The 23,349-nt window shown below is 38.5% G+C and overlaps 1 protein-coding gene across 1 annotated transcript; it reads left to right on the forward strand.

Annotated features, from left to right (window-relative positions):
* Positions 1–532: 532 nt before the first annotated feature.
* On the forward strand, positions 533–2,324 carry LOC107810268 (aspartic proteinase PCS1-like). Its single transcript, XM_075231455.1, has 2 exons — positions 533–666; positions 789–2,324. Exons 1-2 carry the CDS (start codon positions 576–578, stop codon positions 1,661–1,663), a joined length of 966 nt encoding a protein of 321 aa, XP_075087556.1. The 5' UTR covers positions 533–575; the 3' UTR covers positions 1,664–2,324.
* The last annotated feature ends 21,025 nt before the right edge of the window (positions 2,325–23,349 follow it).

Below are 23,349 nucleotides of genomic sequence, written 5' to 3' on the forward strand. Positions count from 1 at the left end.
ATATAAATAGTGTTATAAAAATATCTAACTATATATATACATTAGTAGTGACATAGCTAACAGATTTTGGTTGAAGGTATATTGATGAATCCGCACCTAGCTGTAACCAAATTTACTTCAAGATTTTTTTCCCCAAACATTAAACCTGAACTTAAAAGCCCACCACCACCATAGAAACTTCAGATTCCTTATTCCTCTTACATAGCCTCTGTCTCCAAAACTCACAACACACATCTTACTCCCTTCTTTCACAAATAACACTTCCCTGTTCTCTCACTTTCTGTCCATTTTTCTTAGCTCAACATTATTCTTTCCCTTCATTCAATTCACAATCATATCAATGAAACTTCTCTTGTTTTTCAGAATATTTCTGAACTTCTTGTTCTTACTGTACCAACCCCTGAAATGTTTTTCCTCTACCACTTTCAACACCCAAAATAATTCATCAACGTTAATTTTGGCACTAAAAACTCAAGAAATGCCATCTGGGTCCTTCCCTAGATCTTCAAACAAGCTTCCATTTACACACAATGTAACTCTTACAGTTTCTCTTTCAGTAGGTACACCTCCACAGAATGTTACAATGGTACTTGACACAGGCAGTGAACTTTCATGGCTACATTGCAACTCAACCCGAATCAACCAACCCGTTTTCAACCCGAACCGGTCAGTTTCTTACCGACCCGTTTCTTGCTCATCACCAACTTGTACGACCCGAACACAAGATTTCTCTATACCAGCTTCTTGTGACTCCAAGAATTTATGTCATGCTGTGCTTTCTTATGCAGATGCTTCATCTTCTGAAGGAAATTTAGCTATGGATACGTTTAATATTGGGGGGTCGAATTTTTCGGGTACTATATTCGGGTGCATGGATTCGGGTTTCAGTAGTAATTCGGATGAAGATTCAAAGACAACCGGGTTAATGGGTATGAACCGTGGAGCACTCTCTTTTGTTTCACAAATGGGGTTTAAGAAGTTTTCGTATTGCATTTCGGGTTCGGATTTTAACGGCGTTTTACTTCTTGGTGAGTCTAATTTTACTTGGGTTTTGCCGTTAAATTACACGCCGTTGGTGGAAATTTCACTTCCTTTGCCTTATTTTGATAGAGTAGCATATACTGTTCAACTTGAAGGTATTAAAGTTTCGGATAAATTACTTTCAATACCAAAATCTGTATTTGTACCCGACCATACCGGAGCGGGTCAAACCATGGTTGATTCGGGTACCCAATTTACATTCCTACTTGGTCCAGCTTATACTGCACTAAGGAATGAGTTTTTGAATCAAACTAAGGCAACTCTTAAGGTTCTTGAGGATCAAGATTTTGTTTTTCAAGGTGCAATGGACTTGTGTTATCGTGTACCTGTTAACGCAACGAAGTTACCTGCATTACCATCGGTGAGTTTAGTATTTCGGGGGGCGGAAATAACGGTTTTGGGCGAGCGATTGTTGTATCGAGTACCCGGTGAAATTCGGGAAAATGACTCGATACATTGCTTCACTTTTGGAAATTCCGAGCTACTAGCTATCGAGGCGTATATTATTGGTCACCATCATCAGCAAAATGTGTGGGTGGAGTATGATCTTGAAAAATCTCGCATTGGTTTTGCTCAAGTACGGTGTGATGTAGCGAGTCAAAGATTTGGTCTCTATCGTTAATCATATGTCAAATACTTATAGTGTGTGTTTTCACTATAATAACAAATTCAGTGTAATTCCACAGGTGAACTCTAATGAGAGTAATGTGTACACAAATTTAAACTTATATTGTGGAGGTACAGAGATTGTTTCTGCTCGAGTCCGTAGCACCAAAATAGATGGTGGAAAGCATGTTGATGCAATTAGATTTTTGCAACTAGGTTTGAAATGTGGCAAGTGGTCCCAAGAAATTACACCGATGCAATTTATGAATTGCCATACTGAAGATGAAGGTGGGGTTGGTTTCATGGCTAGAATATGGTTGGATATTTTAAAGAGGCTTTCAATTTTGTACATTACCTTTTTTGAGTTAAACAGAAGTTGGATGGTTGAAAATAGATATTCTTTGAGCTGGTTCAGCCATAACTGTGGCTGAAAATAAAGGGTGTGCTGATTTTTCAAAGGCAATTAATAATCTTCTACTAGATTCTTGTCGTGTTCCGCGTTTTAGTCATGTATACTCATTCATTTATTTTATCTTTTTGTAGGGAAATATATTGCTTATTGTAATAAATCCTCTTAGTTGTTAGAAATAAATTTTCAGAGCCATTGGTATACTTGTCTCTCTTCAATATCACGGTCAACGGTTGTATGTTATGAAATTGAGGGTGATTTGCACAAATGGGCTGATTGTTTATATTTACAAAGTTTTTGAAAACGAAAATAAAATTTAAACATTGAACCACCTGGTAAAATTTTCTGTAAATATTTATGTTTGGGCTAACTTTCTCCGTTCTAAGGGTGGCACGTGGGCCGGTCCAGGCTCGGAACCACGGATCATGTGGGCTTCTGGGCCTAAACGATTCTTAACTGGTTAGAACCGGGACCGTGGAGGTGGCCCGGTCTTCTGGACCAGTCCTTCACAAAAAGACTGCAAGACCGAGACCAGACCGGTCCTTGGCGGGTCTAAACGGTCTCAACGGTCAGATTTTTTTTTAAAAATTTTTACCCGTTTGGCTATTTAAAAACTAGCCATTTGGCCTGCCAAAATAGTCGTTGGCTATTTGCAAAATAGCCATTTAACCTCCCAAACTTTGTTTTAACCCCAAACTTTTTATAATTATACTTTTCCCTATTTTTAATTATAAATACCCCCTCATTCTTTCATTTTTCTTACAAAAATCATCAATCTCTCTCAATCTCTCTCTAATTTTCTTCTATAATTGCTACTATTGCTTACTTTATTGTTACAATTTGTGAAATAATTGTGAAGTTGGTGAATTGAAGTTTTCAAGTCTTCAACGATAATTAATTTTCAACAAATTGTTCATCAATTCGGTAAACTCGTTCCAACTCTTAATTTTTAATATTATAGTTTTGTTTGTTTTATTTATTTTCTATTATTTGATTAATTATGATGACTTTCTTAAAAAAACTTTTTGGTAAAAATAAGGAAAAATTCGAGAGTGGCGAATCTAATGGCCAATCTGTTCCTCTTCCACTCCCCCGGCTCCCCGACCCAAACCCATACCCATCCTACACCTGCTATTCTTGATAGTGATAATAGTTTATTATAATTTATTGAGAGTCAATTTTGCCATAATGTTGGAGCTGGTGAACAATTAGACCATGAATTAATGAATGCTCTTTATTCTAATCCAACTATTGATGAAAATGATGAGGAGGAAATGGATTTTGATGAAACGCAACCGGATGACATACACCCACTAGTCCTGCTCCTGAAGTTAATCCAACTAATGATAATCCAAATGATGCTCCGTTTGAACCTCCTGTTACTACCCCTACTTTTTCTAGACAACGTACCAAACGGACAGAAACATCTATTGTTTAACTATTTTTTACTCAACTAATTCCACAAAATAAGACTAAGTGTAAAACTTGTGGTAAAAAATTAACTTTTAAATATTTTGGAGGTTGGGGGAAGCGGGAGGGAGGGAGAGGGGGAGGGGGGAAGGGACGGGAACTTTGGCTAGACACATATTGATACACCCTCAAGATAAAGTCAAATATCTTCGTGCCAAAGCTTTGGCTGAGGGGGCAAGTATACCTACTCCTAATCAGGCTGACCCTAGTACCGGATCAAATCAATTTTAATCGGGAATTAACACTGTTACCGGTGATATTTTATATTATGATCCAAAAAACGATCGGGAAGAATTGACAAAAGTGATTATTGCTATGTGCTTACCCTATAGTTTTCCTTCTGACCCTAACTTTGTACATTATATTAGAAAAACTTATAATCCTACTTTTAAAGGTTTTCCTCGCACAACCGTAAAGAGCGATATTAAAATTTGAAAAACAACAAATTATCACAATAAGGTTAGAAAAATTTATAATCCTACTTGAAGAAAATGAGTTGTCTAAACTTCCGAAAGCAATAGCCTCAATTAAAATAAATACTGAAACTATTTATAATGCTTATCAAGTTGCATTAGATCAGACTAGACCAAATGTTCCAACTCCTTCTTCTTCTGATTCTCAATCATCTAAAAGAACTGGGGGAGTAAGAGCACTTAGTGCTTGGGTGGGGTTCAGGGGTTCTTAAGGTTCTACTACTAGTAATTTTTCACAACTAAATGAGCTTGAAATTTATGTATCACAGAGAATTGAGGAAGTGAATCCCGACGGCTCCTTTAATATTTTGGAATGGTGGAAGGACAAAGAAAAATACTTTCAGATTCTTTCAGGGATGGCCCGAGATATTTTAACTATTCAAGCTTCAACAGTGGCATCAGAGAGCATTTTCAGTCAAGCAAGACTTCAACTCGGTAATTATAGAGCGTCTATAAGGGAGAGCTTAGAAAAATCAGTACTTTTCAGAGATTGGATCCGTTCGGAAAGAAGAAATTTTAGACTTGCTGAATCACAACCAGAGGTAGACGAAGCTTACGAAGAAATGCTAACTGGACTTGCGGAGGATTCTGCTTCGCCCGGAAGTGGTGAGGACCAAGATTCTTTTTCGCCACCACCAACGAAAATTCTTCCGGTCCTTAATGGATTTATGAAGTTTGTAAGAGATACCATGTAACTTGTATGAACAAAAATTAATATGTATTATATAAGTTGTATTTTGGCACATATTTATTAGTTTCTTTTTCTTCTCAATGTACCATGTAAGTTGTATTCCATAGGGGGGGAGGAAGACTAAGAAAGATATTGCCATATTTTTTTAATGCTAAAATAAAATTAGAACGCATTGCTTTGAATATCTCTTTACAATATTTTTGTCTTTAAATTTGAATTACAAAATTTAGCTCACAATTCTATAATATAATTTACAAGGAATTGCCTTAGATATTTTTATTACCATCTTTTTTCTCTCTAACTTCTTAGTAATTGGAATTCATGAGTTTTGTCAAGTGAAATTGGTGACGAAAATAGAGAAGACATCAGTATGGAGGAAATCGGATAAGGGAGAAAGAAAAAGAAAAAAAAAGAAAAGAAAAGAAAAAAGAAGAAAGAAAAGAGATAGGTAAAGAAAACAAATACTAATAAAAAGAAAATAGTGTTTGTAATACACTTTAATACAATTAATGAAAGAGCTAATTAGTTTGGGTGGATTCCGTTTCGAAAAGGGCATATACGAGCCAACTGTGTAATTCTAAGGGCATATATGGACCAACTATGTGACGGTAAGAGCATATTTGAGCTAAAATATTAACTAAAGGCAAATGTGCTCAATTTCGTATAGTACAAGGGCATATTTGGACCTTTTTTATTTTTTTTAAAAAAGAAATATCCGTTGGGCCCACTTAGCCCGGGTCTGGCCCACTTAGCCCGGGACTATTAGTTCGTGGGCCCGGTCCCGGGCCGGTTCCTACAAAAGGACCACCAAAATCGGAATCGCGAAGTCCGTTTAAATTGGGACCGGCCCACTTAGCTCACTTAGGCCCGGGACCGACCCACATGCCACCCTTACTCTGTTCTATCTGTCTCCAATTTAGATCTTTAATTTTAAAGTTGAGATGAACAAAATATTTTAGTCTATCCTGTTCATATATACACATACATATGTTAAGAATTTTTAATCTTTTTCGTATTTTAATGTAGCTTGTATTTGCTGTTAACTCTCACTGTTCTGGTTTGTGATTGAACTTTCTTACTATTCAACTTGTCTTCTAACTCTTTAATTATGTAAAGGACCCATATAGGTTTTGCCATGCACACATTTCATTTCTGTAGGTCTGCCCATAAACACCGTGTGAATCGAAAGCAACTTTGGGCGCATGTCTTTTGTTGCTTATTTATTGCTTTTCTGATTTTCTTTAAGTTCTGATGGGGCTGAGGCATCACCTCATGTGGTGAGAATGAACTAAATGTCATACATATTATGGTTTAATGAAACGGTCCTAGCCTTTTGGTTATGAATTCAGTCGAATTTAGTAACTTTGATTCAAATCTTATAATTTGTCTTAAATTTTTTATTAAATATGCATAAATTATTATTTTAAAATTCAATAACTTAAAAAAATTAAAATTTTGAATTCATAAATTTCAAATCTTAGCCCCGCCTCTGACGGTCGATATAAACTACAAACGGACAAACCATTGATATATTCAGAAAGCAGAATAAACTCGATCCTTAAGGAGTCCCAATCCCATAAGGAATTCACACAATACAATTATTTTAATTTTTATTGCACAAAACAGTATCTATACGCACAGAGTTCCGTGTCTACGTGTGAAAACTTGTACGAAGTTTGGTCAGAGATGGAGCTATGATTTGAAATTTATGGGTTCAGGATTTTAATCCTTTTAAATTACTGAATTCTAAATTAATAATTTATACATATTCAATTGAATTTTTAAGACAAATATATAGATTGGACCAAAGCGACTGAGTTCGGTCGAACCCGTATTCGATGGGATTGATCGGCCCCTCAGTTTGGTACAACAATTATCATGTAAGTCTTGTAAATTATTCTACGACTAAATGGACGTTAAAGTGGCGATCATTACTAGAAAAAATCGTCCACGGCCGACTTCGGTTGGTCGAAGTCGCCGGTCTTTGAAAATATATAACTTCTTTTTTTTATGATTTCGACCGAATTCGATCTTTTCTTTTTTTGGCGCCAAAGTGGAGAAAATTATTTTTGCATCTCGAGAAATTTATTTTTTAAGAACACACAAACTTCGGCCGGTCTTTTATTTATAATAAATTAAAATTAATATTCAGAAAATCGATCAAAATCGGTCGGTCATTTAAAAAAATCGACCAATTTCAGTCGATATTTTTATTTTTTTAAAACAAAAGCGACCAAAATCGGTCGGTTATTTCGCGCAAAAGTACAATTAAGAGTATACATAAAATTAAAAAAAGTCTTAAACCAAAAGCATTAATGATTTACTGGTAGAATAGTATCTTGATACGGTACAGATTTCAGTTCGATTTTTAGATGGTATATTTTTTAATTACATAATTTTAAAAAAATGGCTGAACTCGGACGGTTTTTTCGGTCGTCCTTTTTCTTTAAATTATTCTACGAGTAAATGGACGTTAAAGTGGCGATCATTACTAGAAAAAATCGTCCACGGCCGACTTCGGTTGGTCGAAGTCGCCGGTCTTTGAAAATATATAACTTCTTTTTTTTTTTTTATGATTTCGACCGAATTCGATCTTTTCTTTTTTTGGCGCCAAAGTGGAGAAAATTATTTTTGCGTCTCGAGAAATTTATTTTTTAAGAACACACAAACTTCGGCCGGTCTTTTATTTATAATAAATTAAAATTGATATTCAGAAAATCGATCAAAATCGGTCGGTCATTTAAAAAAATCGACCAATTTCGGTCGATATTTTTATTTTTTTTAACAAAAGCGACCAAAATCGGTCGGTTATTTCGCGCAAAAGTGCAATTAAGAGTATACATAAAATTAAAAAAAGTCTTAAACTAAAAGCATCAATGGTCTACTGGTAGAATAGTATCTTGATACGGTACAGATTTCAGTTCGATTCTTAGATGGTATATTTTTTAATTACATAATTTTAAAAAAATGGCTGAACTCGGACGGTTTTTTCGGTCATCCTTTTTCTTTTGGGTCGTGTGAGAATTTAAATGATTGACCAAAGTCAATCGGTTAGCTCTATCGACCTAATGATTTTCGATTGCTACGAATAGGTCGCTTTTCGATCAATTTTTGCCAGTTATCGATTGATATCAATCGGTTTTGTCGGTCGATTTTGATCGAATTTCTAGCAGTGAATATACCCTATTGTATAGAGTCAAGTGAAAGCTTCTTCTATATTTCCCAATAGCATATAACTTATTTCCCTTTAAAGTAGAAACAAAAGTCAAGCAATTTCCTTGAGGTGTATGTTGAAGATTGATATGTAGAAGGCGTATGACTCAGTAGAATGGCCTTTCCTTGAGTAAGTTCTAATTCATATATGCTTCCCTGAGAAATTCATAAAGTGGATTCTGGCATGTGTTAAGACAGTGCATCAATGGAAAGCCTACCATAACGTTTGAAGCTAAGAAAGGTTTGAGACAATGGGACCCCTCTCTCCCTTTCTTTTTGTGCTTGTCATGAAGTATTTTAGTAGGATGTTGAAGATATTGAAAACTACTAATGGTTTCAAGTAGCATCTGAAATGTGCCAAACTAACACTCATTCAACTTAGTTTTGCTGACGACCTACTTTTGTTATGTAGGAGTAACATAACATCTATCGCTCAACTTTATGACTATTTCTAGAAATTCTCAACTGCATCAGGGCTGATTGCAAATGTGGCCAAAAGTTCAGTTTATTTTGGTGGGGTTAAGGAAGTAGTACAATTGAGTTTGTTGAGGGTGAATTGCCATTAAGGTACCTTAGAGTGCCTTTGAGTACAAAAAAGTTTTCTATTCTGTAATGTCAATCTCTTATGAAACGCTGATTGCTAGAATAACAACATGGATAGCCAAATTCCTATCCTTTGCGGGCAGAGTACAAGTGCACAACTTATCAAACGTGTATTATTTCTATTCTGACATTCTTGTTCCAATTGTTTGTTCTGCCAAAGAAGATTCTCAAAATGATTGAAACATTATGAAGAAGTTTTTTTGGACAGGTAGTGTTGAAATATCCAAGAAGGCACTAGTTTCTTGTGACAAATTATGTTATCCTAAGTCAGCTAGTGGAAATAATGTAATAGATGTCCAAATGTAAAATAAAGCAGCCATTGCAAAATTATTATGGAGTCTAAGCAAAAAGAAAGACACACTTTGATGTAATAAGTACACAATTACTATGTGAAGCAGGGGTAGTATAGGATACATATCCCACTGAAGCTAATAAATATGTTGAAGAGGCTGGGTATGACTGCGCAAGATTCGAAGTAATGAAGAACTTTGTTGACCCTAAAAATAAGTAACAATTAAATTTGTTCGCGGTTTAAAGGATACGTGATTTAATTTAATACGAATAATCTAAGAATAACAAATAATGAAATTAAAGAGAGATAAAATGATCAAACCAAATACGATGGAACAATTAAGCTTGGCTTTGAACTGAACACTGAAACTAGCTCCGATCGAGCCTTCGATACGAGCTCGGTTGTAACTAAAGAAAAGGAAAACTGAAGAACACTTCGAACAACAATTAGAAGACAAAAATGAACTTTATTACTTTTATATGTGTGCCAATAATGGTTTAAGATATAAAAATTCTTTCCTTTACATAGTAGGGGAGTTTCAATCCTAGTACAAGTCTAAATAAGGTAAAAATCTTCTCTTTTCAGTAAATGTCGATTTGCAGTTGATATTGGACGGGATTTGCCCCATAATATCCAGTTGAGGACGGATATTACAGCTTCCTGCTCATCGTGCTTAACCGTTTCTCTTTTTCCTTAGTCCCGGAACTCACTCTGTCCGGATTCGATGTTCAGTCGTGTCCGATCACGCGATGCACCGTTCATCCTCCCCCGGCTCCGAAGCGAGGAACTCTTTGACTTCACTCGAGGTTGCGTCAGATCATGCTTCCCTCTCGTTTCTTTATTGAGAAATAAGGGATAACATTATCCCCGATTTTACTCGTACATAGCTAGTCTCCTCACTTTTCGGAGAAAAGATTTATTGAAGCGACGAGAAGTGATTAGTTGACCCCGATTCCTTTCTCCGTACTGCTTAACCTAAAAATAAATTTCTCGGTCAAAGTCAATACCAAGAAGAAATCGGGTTACTGATAACTGAGATTTACTTCACTTTTTCAATAATTTGAAGAATAAAATATGGAATGTAAATAATTGATAAAGAAAGAAAAGTACGAAATATATTGATAATCACTCCTAAAATTGCGGTTAGAACCTTGAGAATAAAGTAAAGAATGATTTCATAAATTTCAATAATAATCCTCTATCCTTATAAATAAGGTTTTGGTCCTTATATAGGAGCATACAATTATAACAATTTTCTTACTGTATTCGGGCTCACTAATAACATTAATTGCCTTGATTACCCGTTACCATATACAATTGTAACGAAAGTATTTATGGCTGAGGATTTCCTGTAACCGTAATTATATACCGATTTCCCTTTCTTATTTATGAGAGGTTCGTGCATCTTCCCTTCTTAACGGTCTTTATTCATTCCACTCATGTTTCTCCTTTTACAGTTGTCAGGTCCGGTTCTTTTCTCAGTGTAACCCCGAGGGCGTTCCTTCCGTGTGTTTTTGCATTGTTTAACTCGTCTAATTAAGGACATTACTTGTCGCTATATTGATGGTCCACGTACCATGCCATGTCACCTCGTTGATAGTCCACGTGTCATGCCTTTTTTCCACTAATACAGATAGTCCCCCCACTTTCTGAATATTCTCAACTGAATATTCGGGAAGTGGTAAGTATTTATGGCGGGAATTCTTTGCCGCCGTTTCTCGAGTATCATTATGCTCTTTTTAGAATCAATGCGCCGTATATCACATCCATTTAATGCTCATACCACGTGGCTTAACTTGCTTGGTTATGCAGTTTCTCAGTATTTGTTTAGGGTTTTTCTGTGGTTGTATCAATCATGAAGTGACAATTCTATTATGACGCTTCATAATGATCAACCTTGATGATGGTTGCCTCTCCTTATAAATACTTCATCTCATTTGATTTTTTGAAATCCTTCTTCTTCTTCGCTATATTCATCTCCTTAACCTTCCTTCGAATTCCTCTATCTTTCCTCTGTGTTTTCTTCGCTAAACATGTCTTCTTCAACACCAGACCCTCATAAAGTTGTGATCGTCGACGAGCTTGCTCCTTCTACTGCCACTACTAGGAGTAGGAGAGGTGGAAGACTCCGCAGTCTTGGTTCATTATCTGCTCGAAGTTCTACTTCTCAAAGTAGTTCCATCAAACCATCTTCTAGATCTAGAGCCCTTTAACCCCTAGATCTTCTTCTAAGAGTAGGGATCAGAATGAACCCACGCGTGAGCCTACAATTTCTGGGATTGTTCCTCAAGAGATTTTCTTTGTATCAGATCGCGAAGCCATGAAAAATCAAGTTTCTTCTATAACTTCCCTTAACCCTGCTGAAGACTACCCAAGTCTGATCACTCCTGGTTTTCTTTCTTTAGTTCGACGTGAATGTTATTGGAAACCAGATTTCCAGTTTTAATTCCTGGTGCCAACTAAAGAATCACTTCTTATCATGCTGGTTTCTCTTTTGTTTATACCTACCCTTTCACTTTAGGGTTTAAACCTCTCATTGATCCAGTGATCATTGAGTTATGTCGCTATTTTAATGTTTGCCTTGGCCAAATCGGTCCCATTGTGTGGAGGGCAGTGGCATGCCTTTGTTATTTGTCGGATTTGGTTTCCTCTCCTTTTACCTTCCGTCACTTACTTCATCTTTACTCTTCCTAAGCTGTTTCGTGAATGTGTCTTTTCTCTCGTGGCTAGAAGTAAAAGGGTATTAGTCATCCCCGAGGATGACCGTGACCGTGGCTGGTATGCCAGATTTGTTGCTGCCCCCACCAGTGGCTTAGTGGGTAAAGAAAACATACATTTTCCAAAAAAATGGAACTTTGCACATAAGTTTGCCCCCCTTCAAGATGAAGGCCTAGAAGCATTGGGATTCAGTATCCAGGAATGATAGTTGTAACACCCCGAAAAATTTCAAAGTACTTAAGTGTAAAGCCCGGCAAAATTTATAAAAGAAAATAATGTTTCGTGGTGCCGAATTGGGCTTACGTGTTTGAGGACTTTTTGGATTGAATAATGCACCGAAAAGTAAAGGAAAATGTATGGCAATGAAATGCGTTTCTGCAGTCCATTATGCGACCGCAGAATCACTCTGCAGACCGCATAATGGCCGCATAGTGAAGCAGTTAATTGGTCCAGTGGGAAGCAATTATGCGGTCGACTATACGACTACATAACTGTTATGTGGTGCACTATGCGACCGCAGAACAGTTATGCGGACCGCATAGTGACCGCAGACACAAGCATATTTTTGGTCATTTTGGACACCGATTATGTGACCGATATGCGGTCCGCATAACCATTATGCAGTCGCATATGCGACCGCAGAACCTGTTCCGGAGCTTCATTTTTGACTTTTTAAAACCTGACCCTACTTCGTTAAATACACTCTTTGGGCCATTTTAGAGATATAATCTAATATTTTAGAGTGAGAGAGAGTGCCCTAGAGTGAGAAGATGTTCTTCAATTCTTGCTCAAGTTTTGGAAGATTAAGAAGGGAAACTCACTAGGTCTTTATCCTAGAGGTAAGATTCTACACCCTAACCCCTAATTTTAAAATTTTCTGAAAATGGGTAATTAAAAGGAGAACATTTAGGCATGAAAGTTGTTTATATTACATGCATGTGCTATCAAAAGGTGTAGGAAGATTGTTGAGCTAAGAATGGTAAAGATTGGGTTGTGGGATGATGGAATCCTCCATAAAAGGACTTTGAAACCTTATGCACACATAGTGTTTGATAACATGCTTAAATAAGCTAGAACCATAATTATCTTTCTAATTTTGATTTAATTTGTTATATTTCTACAATAGATTGAAGTTGCTAAGAATTCCGGAATATTTAGAGTATAAGGAAGCTCAAGTGAGGTATGTTGGCTAAACTCTTCTCTTAGAATTGAATCCCACGATATTCATGTAAATTATGTAAGTCCCGAGTGATTCATTATGAAATTGGCTATTCCGAGTAAGATTGGTTTGAAAGATATATGTTCAACAAGCATCCCAAATGCTTTATTCATGTTATGTTACCAATTGAGGATGTGTTAAAATATGGGCTGTGCATTAATAATGTTTCGACTTTAAGTCAAGTTCAAACGAAGGCTATTATGCCAAATTTTGTGAAGTATCTCTATGTGCCTTAGACTCTAAATTGCTCACATGTGTACTACACACCTTGATTTGAATTGTATTTGTTGTTGATGATGATGATGATATTTGAAATTGAAAAGGTGAGCATGAAATACTAAATATGGCCAACGTGCCAAGAATGATCTTATAATTATGGCCATTAGCGCCAATAAAATAAAAAGATTTGAAAGTAATATGAAATGCGATGATTGATATAAAAAGGTTGATGTCTCGAATAAGACAGCCTAGCCGGTCGGGTCGTGATCGGACACCATGCCGCACACATAGTGGTGATTGTGCTGGAAATTGTAATTGAAATTGTGATTGTGGTCGATGTCCCTAATGGATAGGCTAGTCGATCGGGTTGTGATCGGACTCCGTGTTAAAGACGGTGGTATTGATATTGAGAGTAATTGTGGTTGATGTCTCTAATGAGATAGCCTAGCCGACCGAGTCGTGATCGAACTCCGTGCTGAGAGTGCGGTGGTACTGGTTCTGTGAATAATGGTATTGTGGATAATGGTATATCGATACTAAAAATCTCTCAATGTGAGATACGGAAATAAATTTGTACACTGTCTTGATACTAAATTAAGGTTTGATGTTGATTAAGGCTTTCATTGATATTATGATAATCTTGTTTGTACTATTTATCATTCTATTGAGAGGGTGTTTAGTTATACATACTAGTGCTATTCGACAGTACTAACGTCCGTTTTGCCGGGGGCGTTGCATCTTTAAATTAATGCAGGTGGTTCCACAGCAGGAGATATTGATCAGTGATAGCAATACACCTTCTTCCCAGCTGACTTGGTGAGCCCCACTTCATCCCGAGGTCATGAATCTTTTGTTCTTTGTGTATTCTGTTTGAGGTATAGCCGGGGCCTTGTTGCCGGCATTATCATTGTACTCTTCTTTATCTATAGAGGCTCCGTAGATATAGTGTGGATTGTGTATTGGTGCTGGAAAAGACAAAATATGTTATGTTGTGGTTGTATTATTTGTCCATTTGAGACTTTAAAAATGATAAAACTATTGAAAATGAATTGGTATTGTAGACATGAACATCTTTTCATCTAATTAATGAAAATATGTATTATCTCCATTCGGGGATGAGTTTGGGTAGAATGAAATCTAACAGGTTTGCTCGGTCGGGTTCACTCGGTTGAGCGCCGGTCACGCTCCTCGATTTTGGGGCGTGACAAACTTGGTATCAGAGCCTATAGTTTTAAAGTGTCCTAGGATGTCTCGGAGCCATGTCTAGTAGAGTCCTTATTATCGGTGTGTTGTCGACCACATCTATAATTAGGATGCTACATGGACATTTAGGAATAATACCCTTCTTTCATGTTCTTGATCGTGCGATAAAGCTGGTTGTAAGATTGTTCCTCCTTTAACTCCTGAGTTGCTCTAATTTTCAGCACATGACACCTAAGAAGAAGGCAAGAACTGGCCAAAGAGCCAATGTCACCCCAAGAGTGACAGTTGATCCTATAATTGATAATGCGGGTGAACACCCGAGGAGTGAGAATATTCCTCCAGTTACTACACTGCCTGACTCTACTACAACTGATTAGACCGCACCTGTCCCTGCACCTATTGAAGGTGCAACGGTTCCTCCAACTGATATTCCAGTTCCACCTCCAGTTCTAGCTTCCGATTCTGTTGTTTCTGGTATTGATCTTAGAGGAGCCATACAGATGTTGGCTTAGATAGTGGCATCCCAGGCCTAGAGGTCAAATGTTGCACCCACTTCTTCCAGTCAGCCAGGGGATTCTACTAGTTCCAGGGTGAACAGGTTTCTCCAGTTGGATCCTCCAGTGTTCATGGGTACTAACCCAGAGGAAGATCCCCAGGACTTCATTGATGAGATGTACAAAACTCTCCGAGTTATGCGTGCTACTGAGACAGAGGCAGTGGAATTGGCCTCCTACCGCCTGAAAGAGGTGGCATATTCTTGGTTTGAACTATGGGAGGAGTCCCGTGAAGAAGGGAGCCCTCCGGCGAGGTGGGTGAGTTTGTCGATGCCTTTATTGATTATTTCTTGCCTGCCGAGACTAAGGCATCCCATGCTGCTGAGTTTGAGAACCTGAGGCAAGGTAGCCTGAGTGTGTGGGATTACTATATGAGATTCGCGTACCTGTATAAGTATGCTATTTACATGCTGCCCACTATGGAGGCTAGAGTGCGCTGATTTGTACAGGGCCTTAGTCCCTTGGTAATTAATGAGGCCGCTACAGCAGCCTTGAATTCTGATATGAACTATGAAAAGATGGTGGCATTCGCTAGAGAGGGTAGTAATAAGGCCCGGTTTGCGGGCAACTTTGGTGGTTCTTCTGGTGGTGGTAAGTCAATTTTCAGGGGAGGGTCGTTAGGGCCATTCCAGTCCTTTGCTCAGTCTTCGGCTAGTGTACCGCCATCAGGGCCCAGTCAGCAGCAACAATGGAGCCGTTTCAGGCCCAGTCAGGGCAACAAGGGCTCCTATCAGCAAGGTCGTCATGGTGGTAGATTCCAGGAGCAGAGGAGGCCCCCATGCCCTCGTTCTGGAAAGATGCACCTAGGAATATGTTACATGGACTTACCCATATGCTACAGATGCGGACTGAGGGGTCACATTCAGAGGGATTGTCGTTCGTCCCGCTAGGGTGCGGGTAGGGCCCCAGCACAACCAGCCAATTCTGCAGCTACTACATCCGTAGCACCTCCTATGGATCGAGGCACTCCAACACCCGCAGGGCGTGGTACAGATAGGGGTGGAGCACATAGTTCGGGAGGATCCGGACGTTTCTATGCTATGAGGGGTCGCCAGAATTCAGAGGCTTCTCCAAATGTTATCACATGTATATTGACTTTCCAATCTCATGATGTATATGCTCTTATTGATCCCAGTACCACTTTATCATATGTCATACCTTATGTTGCTATGAAATTTAGGATAGAACCAGAATAGCTTTATGAGCCGTTCTCTGTATCTACTCAGATTGGTGAGTCTATTTTTGCTGCGCGGGTTTATAGGGATTGTGTTGTCACGTTGCGTGGTTGGGATACCATGGCCGATCTTATTGAATTGAGAATGGTCAATTTTGATGTGATAATGGGGATGGATTGGCTTTATTCATGTTTTGACAAGCTTGATTGCCGAACCAGAACTGTTAGGTTTGAATTTCCAAATGAGCTAGTTATTGAGTGGAAGGGTGATGATGTAGTGCCGAATGGTAGGTTTATTTCTTACCTTAAGGCCACAAAAATGATCAACAAGGGATGTATTTACCATTTGGTCCGAGTTACGGACACCGATGATGAGGTACCTACACTTGAGTCTCTGCCTGTTGTGAATGAATTTTCAAGAGTCTTTCCGGATGAACTCCCTGGGATCCCACCAGACAAGGAGATTGATTTTGGGATTGATGTGATGCCAGGCACACATCCTATATCTATTCCACCCTACAGAATGGAACCAGCAGAATTGAAGGAACTAAAGGAACAATTAAGAGATTTGTTAGAAAAGGGTTTTATCCGGCCGAGTGTGTCGCCTTGGGCGCACCGGTCCTTTTTGTAAGAAATAAATATGGGTCACTGAGAATGTGTATTGACTATCGGCAGCTTAATAAGGTCACAATCAAGAATAAGTACCCACTGCCAAGGATAGATGACTTGTTTGATCAATTACAAGTTGCTAGGTACTTCTCCAAGATTGATTTAAGATCCGGGTATCACCAATTGAAGATCAGGGAGCGGGATATTCCGAAAATAGCTTTTAGAACCCGATATGGGCACTTTGAATTTTTGGTGATGTCGTTTGGGCTAATAAATGCCCCAGCAGCCTTTATGGATCTTATGAATCGAGTTTTTAAGCCATTCCTCGACTCTTTTGTGATAGTGTTTATTGACGATATTCTTGTATATTCACGAAGTCGAGAAGACCATGCCGATCATCTCAGGGTAGTTCTGCAAACCCTACATCAGCACTAGTTATATGCAAAGTTTTCAAAGTGTGAATTTTGGCTTGAATGAGTCATATTCTTGGGTCATATAGTTTCTAGTGAGGGAATTAAGGTTGATCCTCAGAAAATTTCAGCTGTGAAGAATTGGCCGAGGCCTATAACTCCAACAGAGATTCGTAGTTTCTTAGGCTTAGCTGGATATTATAGAAAGTTTGTGGAGGGGTTTTCTACTCTTGCCTCTCCATTGACTAAATTGACGCAGAAGGCAATTAAGTTCCAATGGTCAGATGCTTGTGAAAAGAGTTTTCAGGAATTGAAAGCAAGATTGACTACGACACCGGTGTTGACCCTACCAGAGGGTATAGATAGATTTGTGGTATATTGTGATACTTCAAGAATCGGGCTTGGATGTGTATTAATGCAACATGGCAAGGTTATAGCTTATGCTTCTAGGCAACTCAAGAATCATGAAAAGAACTATCCAACACATGATTTAGAACTTGCAGTAGTGGTATTTGCATTGAAAATTTGGCGTCATTATTTATATGGGGTCCATGTGGATATATTCACGGACCATAAAAGCCTTCAATATATTTTCAAGCATAAGAAATTGAATCTGAGGCAGAGAAGATGGCTTGAGTTACTCAAGGACTACGACATTGATATTCTATATCATCCGGGAAAGGCCAATGTTGTGGCAGATGCTCTTAGCCGGAAATCCATGGGTATTTTGGCTCACTTGAAGACATATCAAAGGCCATTGGCCAAAGAAGTTCACCGATTGGCTAGTTTGGGAGTTCATCTTGCGGGCTCTAGTGAAAGAGGGGTAATTGTCCGAAATAGGACTGAATCATCGCTTGTTGTGGAAGTCAAAGAGAAGCAATACAACGATCCATTTTTGGTTCAATTGAAAGAGGGGATTCATAAACATAAGACCATGGCCTTTTCTCTTGGCATGGATTATGGTACACTAAGGTACCAAGGGCGATTATGTGTTCCAAATATGGATGGTCTTCGTGAAAGAATTTTGATTGAAGCTCACACATCTAGGTATTCTGTGCACCCAGGTTCTACAAAAATGTATCATGATCTTAAGGAAGTCTATTGGTGGAATGATATGAAGAGGAATGTGGCGAACATTGTGGCAAGACGTCCGAATTGTCAGCAAGTGAAGGCCGAACACCAACGGCCCAGTGGGTTGGCACAGAACATAGAAATTCCAATGTGGAAGTGAGAAATGATTAATATGAACTTTGTGGTAGGATTACCACACACTCCGCGTAAGTTTGACTCGATTTTGGTGATTGTGGATCGACTCACAAAATCAGCACACTTTTTGCCGGTTAAGTCTACCGACACAGCGGAACAGTATGCTAAGTTGTATATCAAAGAAATAGTCAAGTTGCATGGCACCCCAGTTTCCATCATTTCTGATCGGGGAGCATAATTCACCGCTAAGTTTTGGAAGAAATTTCAGCAAGGTTTGGGTACTCAGGTGAATCTTAGTACAGCCTTTTACCCGCAGACTGACGGGCAGGCAGAGCAGACTATTTAAATGCTTGAGGATATATTGAACGCTTGTGTTCTAGACTTCAAAGGTAGCTGGGATGATCATTTACCACTCATAGAATTTGCATACAATAATAGCTATCATGCTAGCATTCAAATGACACCGTTCGAGGCTTTATTTGGTAGGAGATGTAGATCTCCCATTGGGTGGTTCGAAATTGGGGAAGCAGATTTGATAGCGCCAGACCTCGTGAATCAAGCCATGGAAAAAGTTAAAATCATTAAGGAGCGGTTGAAGACTGCTCAGAGTCATCATAAATCCTATTCGGATCTTCGTCTTAGGGATTTGGAGTTCAAAAAAGATGATTAGGTATTCTTGAAAGTTTCCCCCATGAAGGGTGTAATGCGATTTGGTAAGAAAGGAAAATTGAGTCCGAAATATGTCGGACCGTACAAAATCATTCAGAGGATCGGTGAGGTGGCGTACAAGCTTGAGTTACCACCTGAGATGTCAGTAGTACACCCGGTGTTTCATGTGTCTATGTTGAAGAAAGTAATTGGAGATCTGACACTCATTGTTCTGGTTGAGACTATTGAGGTAAATGAGAAATTGACTTACGAAGAGATTCCGGTTTCTATTATTGATAGGCAAGTCCAAAAATTGAGAAATAAAGAAATTGCCTATGTGAAAGTGTTGTGGCGAAACCAACAGGTTGAAGAGGCTACTTGGGAGGTCGAGGAAGAAATGAAGAAAAAGTATCCTTATTTGTTTGAATGACCATGTATTTATAAAGTTGTGATCTAGGAAAATTATAGGACTTACTTTTTATGAATTTTGTATCACGTGAACAATTGGCATTAATAGTGTTCCTTTATGGAAATATATTGCTTATGAGGCCACAGTTGGTGTTATTTTGTATTATATTACGTCGTTGGATTATGTATATATCCTGTTAGGATGTGTTTCTGGGGCTCTCTCAAAGGTGGGTAGGCCTAGTTACAAAGGAAACTCTGGCCAAATTTTTGGAACTTTTGGGAGTTAGTCAAATTTGGGACTGCTGGAGTGTGGTATGAAAAAAAAAATGAGTTGCATAAGATGCTAATGACAGTTTTTACCCTCATTCGAGGACGAATGATCCTAAGCGGGGGGATAACGTAACACCCCGAAAAATTTTGAAGTACTTAAGTGTAAAGCCCGGTAAAATTTGCAAAAGAAAATAGTATTTTGTGGTACCGAATAGGGCTTACGTGTTTGAGGATTTTATAAATTCTTCGTGGCTCACAAGCTCGCCGTGACTCAGACTTTTTGTGTTGAACAATGCACCGGAAAGTAAAGAAAAATGTTTGGCAATGAAATGCATTTCTGCGGTCCATTATGCGACCGCAGAATCACTCCGCGGACTGCATAATGGCCGCAAAGTGAAGCAGTTAATTGGGCCAGTGGGAAGCAATTATGCGTTCGACTATGCGACCGCATAACTGTTATGCGGTGCCCTATGCGATCGCAGAACAGTTATGCGAACTTCATAGTGACCGTAGACACAGGCTGATTTTTGGTCATTTTGGACACTAATTATGCGACCGATATGCGGTCCGCATAACCATTATGCAGTCGCATACTGCATATGCGACCGCAGAACTTGTTCCGGAGCTTCATTTTTGACTTTTTAAAACCCGACCCTACTTCGTTAAATACACTCTTTGCGCCATTTTTGAGATATAATCTAATATTTTAGAGTGAGAGAGAGTGCCCTAGAGTGAGAAGGTGTTCTTCAATTCTTGCCCAAGTTTTGGAAGATTAAGAAGGGAAACTCACTAGGTCTTCATCCTAGAGGTAAGATTCTACACCCTAACCCCTAATTTTGAAATTTTCTGAAAATGGGTAATTAACAAGATAAATTTTGGGCATGAAAGTTGTTTGTTTTACATGCATGTGTTATCAAAGGGTGTAGGAAGATTGTTGAGCTAAGAATGGTAAAGATTGGGTTGCGGGATGATGGAATCCTCCATAAAAGGACTTTGAAACCTTATGCACACCTAGTGATTGATAATATGCTCAAATGAGCTAGAACCATAATCATCTTCCTAATTTTGATTCAATTTGTTATATTTCTACAATAGATTGAAGTTGCTATGAATTCCGAAACATTTAGAGTGTAAGGAAGCTCAATTGAGGTATGTTGGCTAAACTTTTCTCTGAGAACTGAATCCCACGATATTCATGTAAATTATGTAAGTCCCGAGTAATTCATTATAAAAATGGCTATTCCGAGTAAGATTGGGTTGAAAGATATATATTCAACAAGCATCCCAAATGCTTTATTCATGTTATGTTACCAATTGAGGAAGTGTTAAAATATGGGCTGTGCATTAATAATGTTTCGACTTTAAGTCAAGTTCAAACGAAGGCTATTATGCCAAATTTTGTGAAATGTCTCTATGTGCCTTAGACTCTAAATTGCTCACATGTGTACTACACACCTTGATTTGAATTGTGTTTGTTGTTATTGATGATGATGATAATTGAAATTGAAAAGGTGAGCATGAAATACTAAATATGGCCAACGTGCCAAGAATGATCTTATAATTATGGCCATTAGTTCCAATGAAATGAAAAGATGTAAAAGTAATATGAAATGCGATGATTGATATAAAAAGGTTGATGTCTTGAATAAGACAGCCTAGCCGGTCGGGTCGTGATCGGACACCATGCCGCACACATGGTGGTGATTGTGCTGGAAATTGTAATTGAAATTGTGATTGTGGTCGATGTCACTAATGGATAGCCTAGCCGATCGGGTCGTGATCGGACTCTGTGTTAAAGATGGTGGTATTGATATTGAGAGTAATTGTGGTTGATGTCTCTAATGAGATAGCCTAACCGATCGGGTCGTGATCGGACTCCGTGCTGAGAGTACGATGGTACTGGTTCTGTGAATAATGGTATTGTGAATAATGGTATTGTGGACAATGGTATATCGATACTAAAAATTTCCCAATGTGATAATCTTGTTCTGTCTTGATCCTAAATTGAGGTTTGACATTGATTAAGGCTTTCATTGATATTATGATAATCTTGTTTGTAGCATTTGTCATTCTATTGAGAGGGTGTTTAGTTATACATACTAGTGCTATTCGACAGTACTAACATTCTTTTTGCCGGGGGCGCTACATCTTTAAATGGATGCAGGTGGTTCCACAATAGGAGATATTGATCAGTGATAGTAGTACACCTTCTTTCCAGCTGACTTGGTGAGCCCCACTTCATCCCGGGGTCATGAATCTTTTGTACTTTGTGTATTCTGTTTGAGGTATAGCCAGGGTCTTGTTGCCGGCATTATTATTGTACTCTTATTTATCTATAGAGGCTCCGTAGACATAGTGTGGGTTGTGTATTGGTACTGGGAAAGACAAAATTTGTTATGTTGTGGTTGTATTATTTGTCAATTTGAGACTTTAAAAATGATGAAACTATTGGAAATGAATTGGTATTGTAGACATGAACATCTTTTCATCTAATTAATGAAAATATATATTATCTCCATTTGTGGATGAGTTTGGGTAGAATGAAATCTAATAGGCTTGCTCGGTCGGGTTCACTCGGTTGAGCGTCGGTCGCGCTCCTCAGTTTTGGGGCGTGACAGAAGTTTTTGAAGAAATTCCAGACTTCCGTGCTTGGGTAGAAAAAATGTTGACTGCTGCTCCTATGGACAAAAGATCGTGGAAATTTCTTTCACAGAAATTTGGTTGGAAAGTGAAGACTCACGGTACCTTTTTATCCTCGTGGTTTCTTTCCTTCTTTACTTCTTTATATATAGCTTTTTTCATCAACCTCTTTTTTTAATTAGGGTTTTCCATTCGTGGCATCAACCCCCCATCTGTTCCCACAGCCGGGCTTTCTGTAAGTTCCGCACAAGAGCGGATTTTGAGTGCTTCTTCTTCCAAGAGAAAAACTACAGAAGCCCATGAGTCTGATTATGAGGAGGATACCAGAGAAGGTTCCTTGGTGAGAAAATCGCGTGTCAGAAGACGCGTGGTTTCAGATGATGAAACCCCTGTCTCTCAAGGTCCCCCTTCCAGTTCAATTCCCTTTAGACTTGTTGATGTACCGGAGAGGGCCCCTTTGGAAAGTTTTGATGAAGACATTAGTAACTTAGACATCCCCCCCTCAAGTCCTATTGAAAGGTTATTCGCCCATGGCTTTGAGGGTGATGAAGGACTCGTGCCTGTTTTCGAAGAGTTGCCACTTGCTTCTCTTTCGGTGTTGTCTGTTACACCTACTGTTAACCACCCCTATTTCCTTTCTTAGAGTTGCCCTAATGGTTTCCCCCGCTGCTGTTCCTCATGTAGAAGCAGAGCCTTCTAGTAGGTGGCGGCGTATGAAAAAAGTTATGATTGAAGTCCCCGATGGTGGGAACTTTTCGAAATATTTTTGACAAGCTGATGTGTGGCTGAAACTTTTACTAGGACCCGTGGAAAAGAAGAAGTTAGAGGTTTACAGTTCTTTGACTTTGATGAATGACATCATTCAATCTTCTCTTAAGGTATATTTTTTTTACCTATCTTCCTTTCCTTTCTTTTTTCCCATCCATAACTCTCCTCCTTTTGTCTTTTTGTAGATTAATTTGAATGGTACAGAGCCCATGAAAAGGATTTCATGGATTGACCAGCAGGTAATTGAGTTACGCACTGAGAATGACAACTAGAAAGAACAATTTGAAGGCCTTCAGTTGGAGAAAGACGTTCTTGCAGAGGAGAAAGGAGCTTTTGAGAAACAACTGAGGATGGTCTCCGCTGAGTTAGCAGTTTTAAAAGCTTCTTCCAGTCAAGTTGAGAAGGATAAGGTCAGGCTGGAATCTTCCTTTGCTGAACAACATTCCAAGGCTACTGATGAGATAAGGAGTTTGAAAGTACTCCTTAATCAAAAAGAGGTTTAGCA

Source organism: Nicotiana tabacum, chromosome 2 (genome assembly GCF_000715075.1).
Source record: "Nicotiana tabacum cultivar K326 chromosome 2, ASM71507v2, whole genome shotgun sequence".
Taxonomy (NCBI): domain Eukaryota; kingdom Viridiplantae; phylum Streptophyta; class Magnoliopsida; order Solanales; family Solanaceae; genus Nicotiana; species Nicotiana tabacum.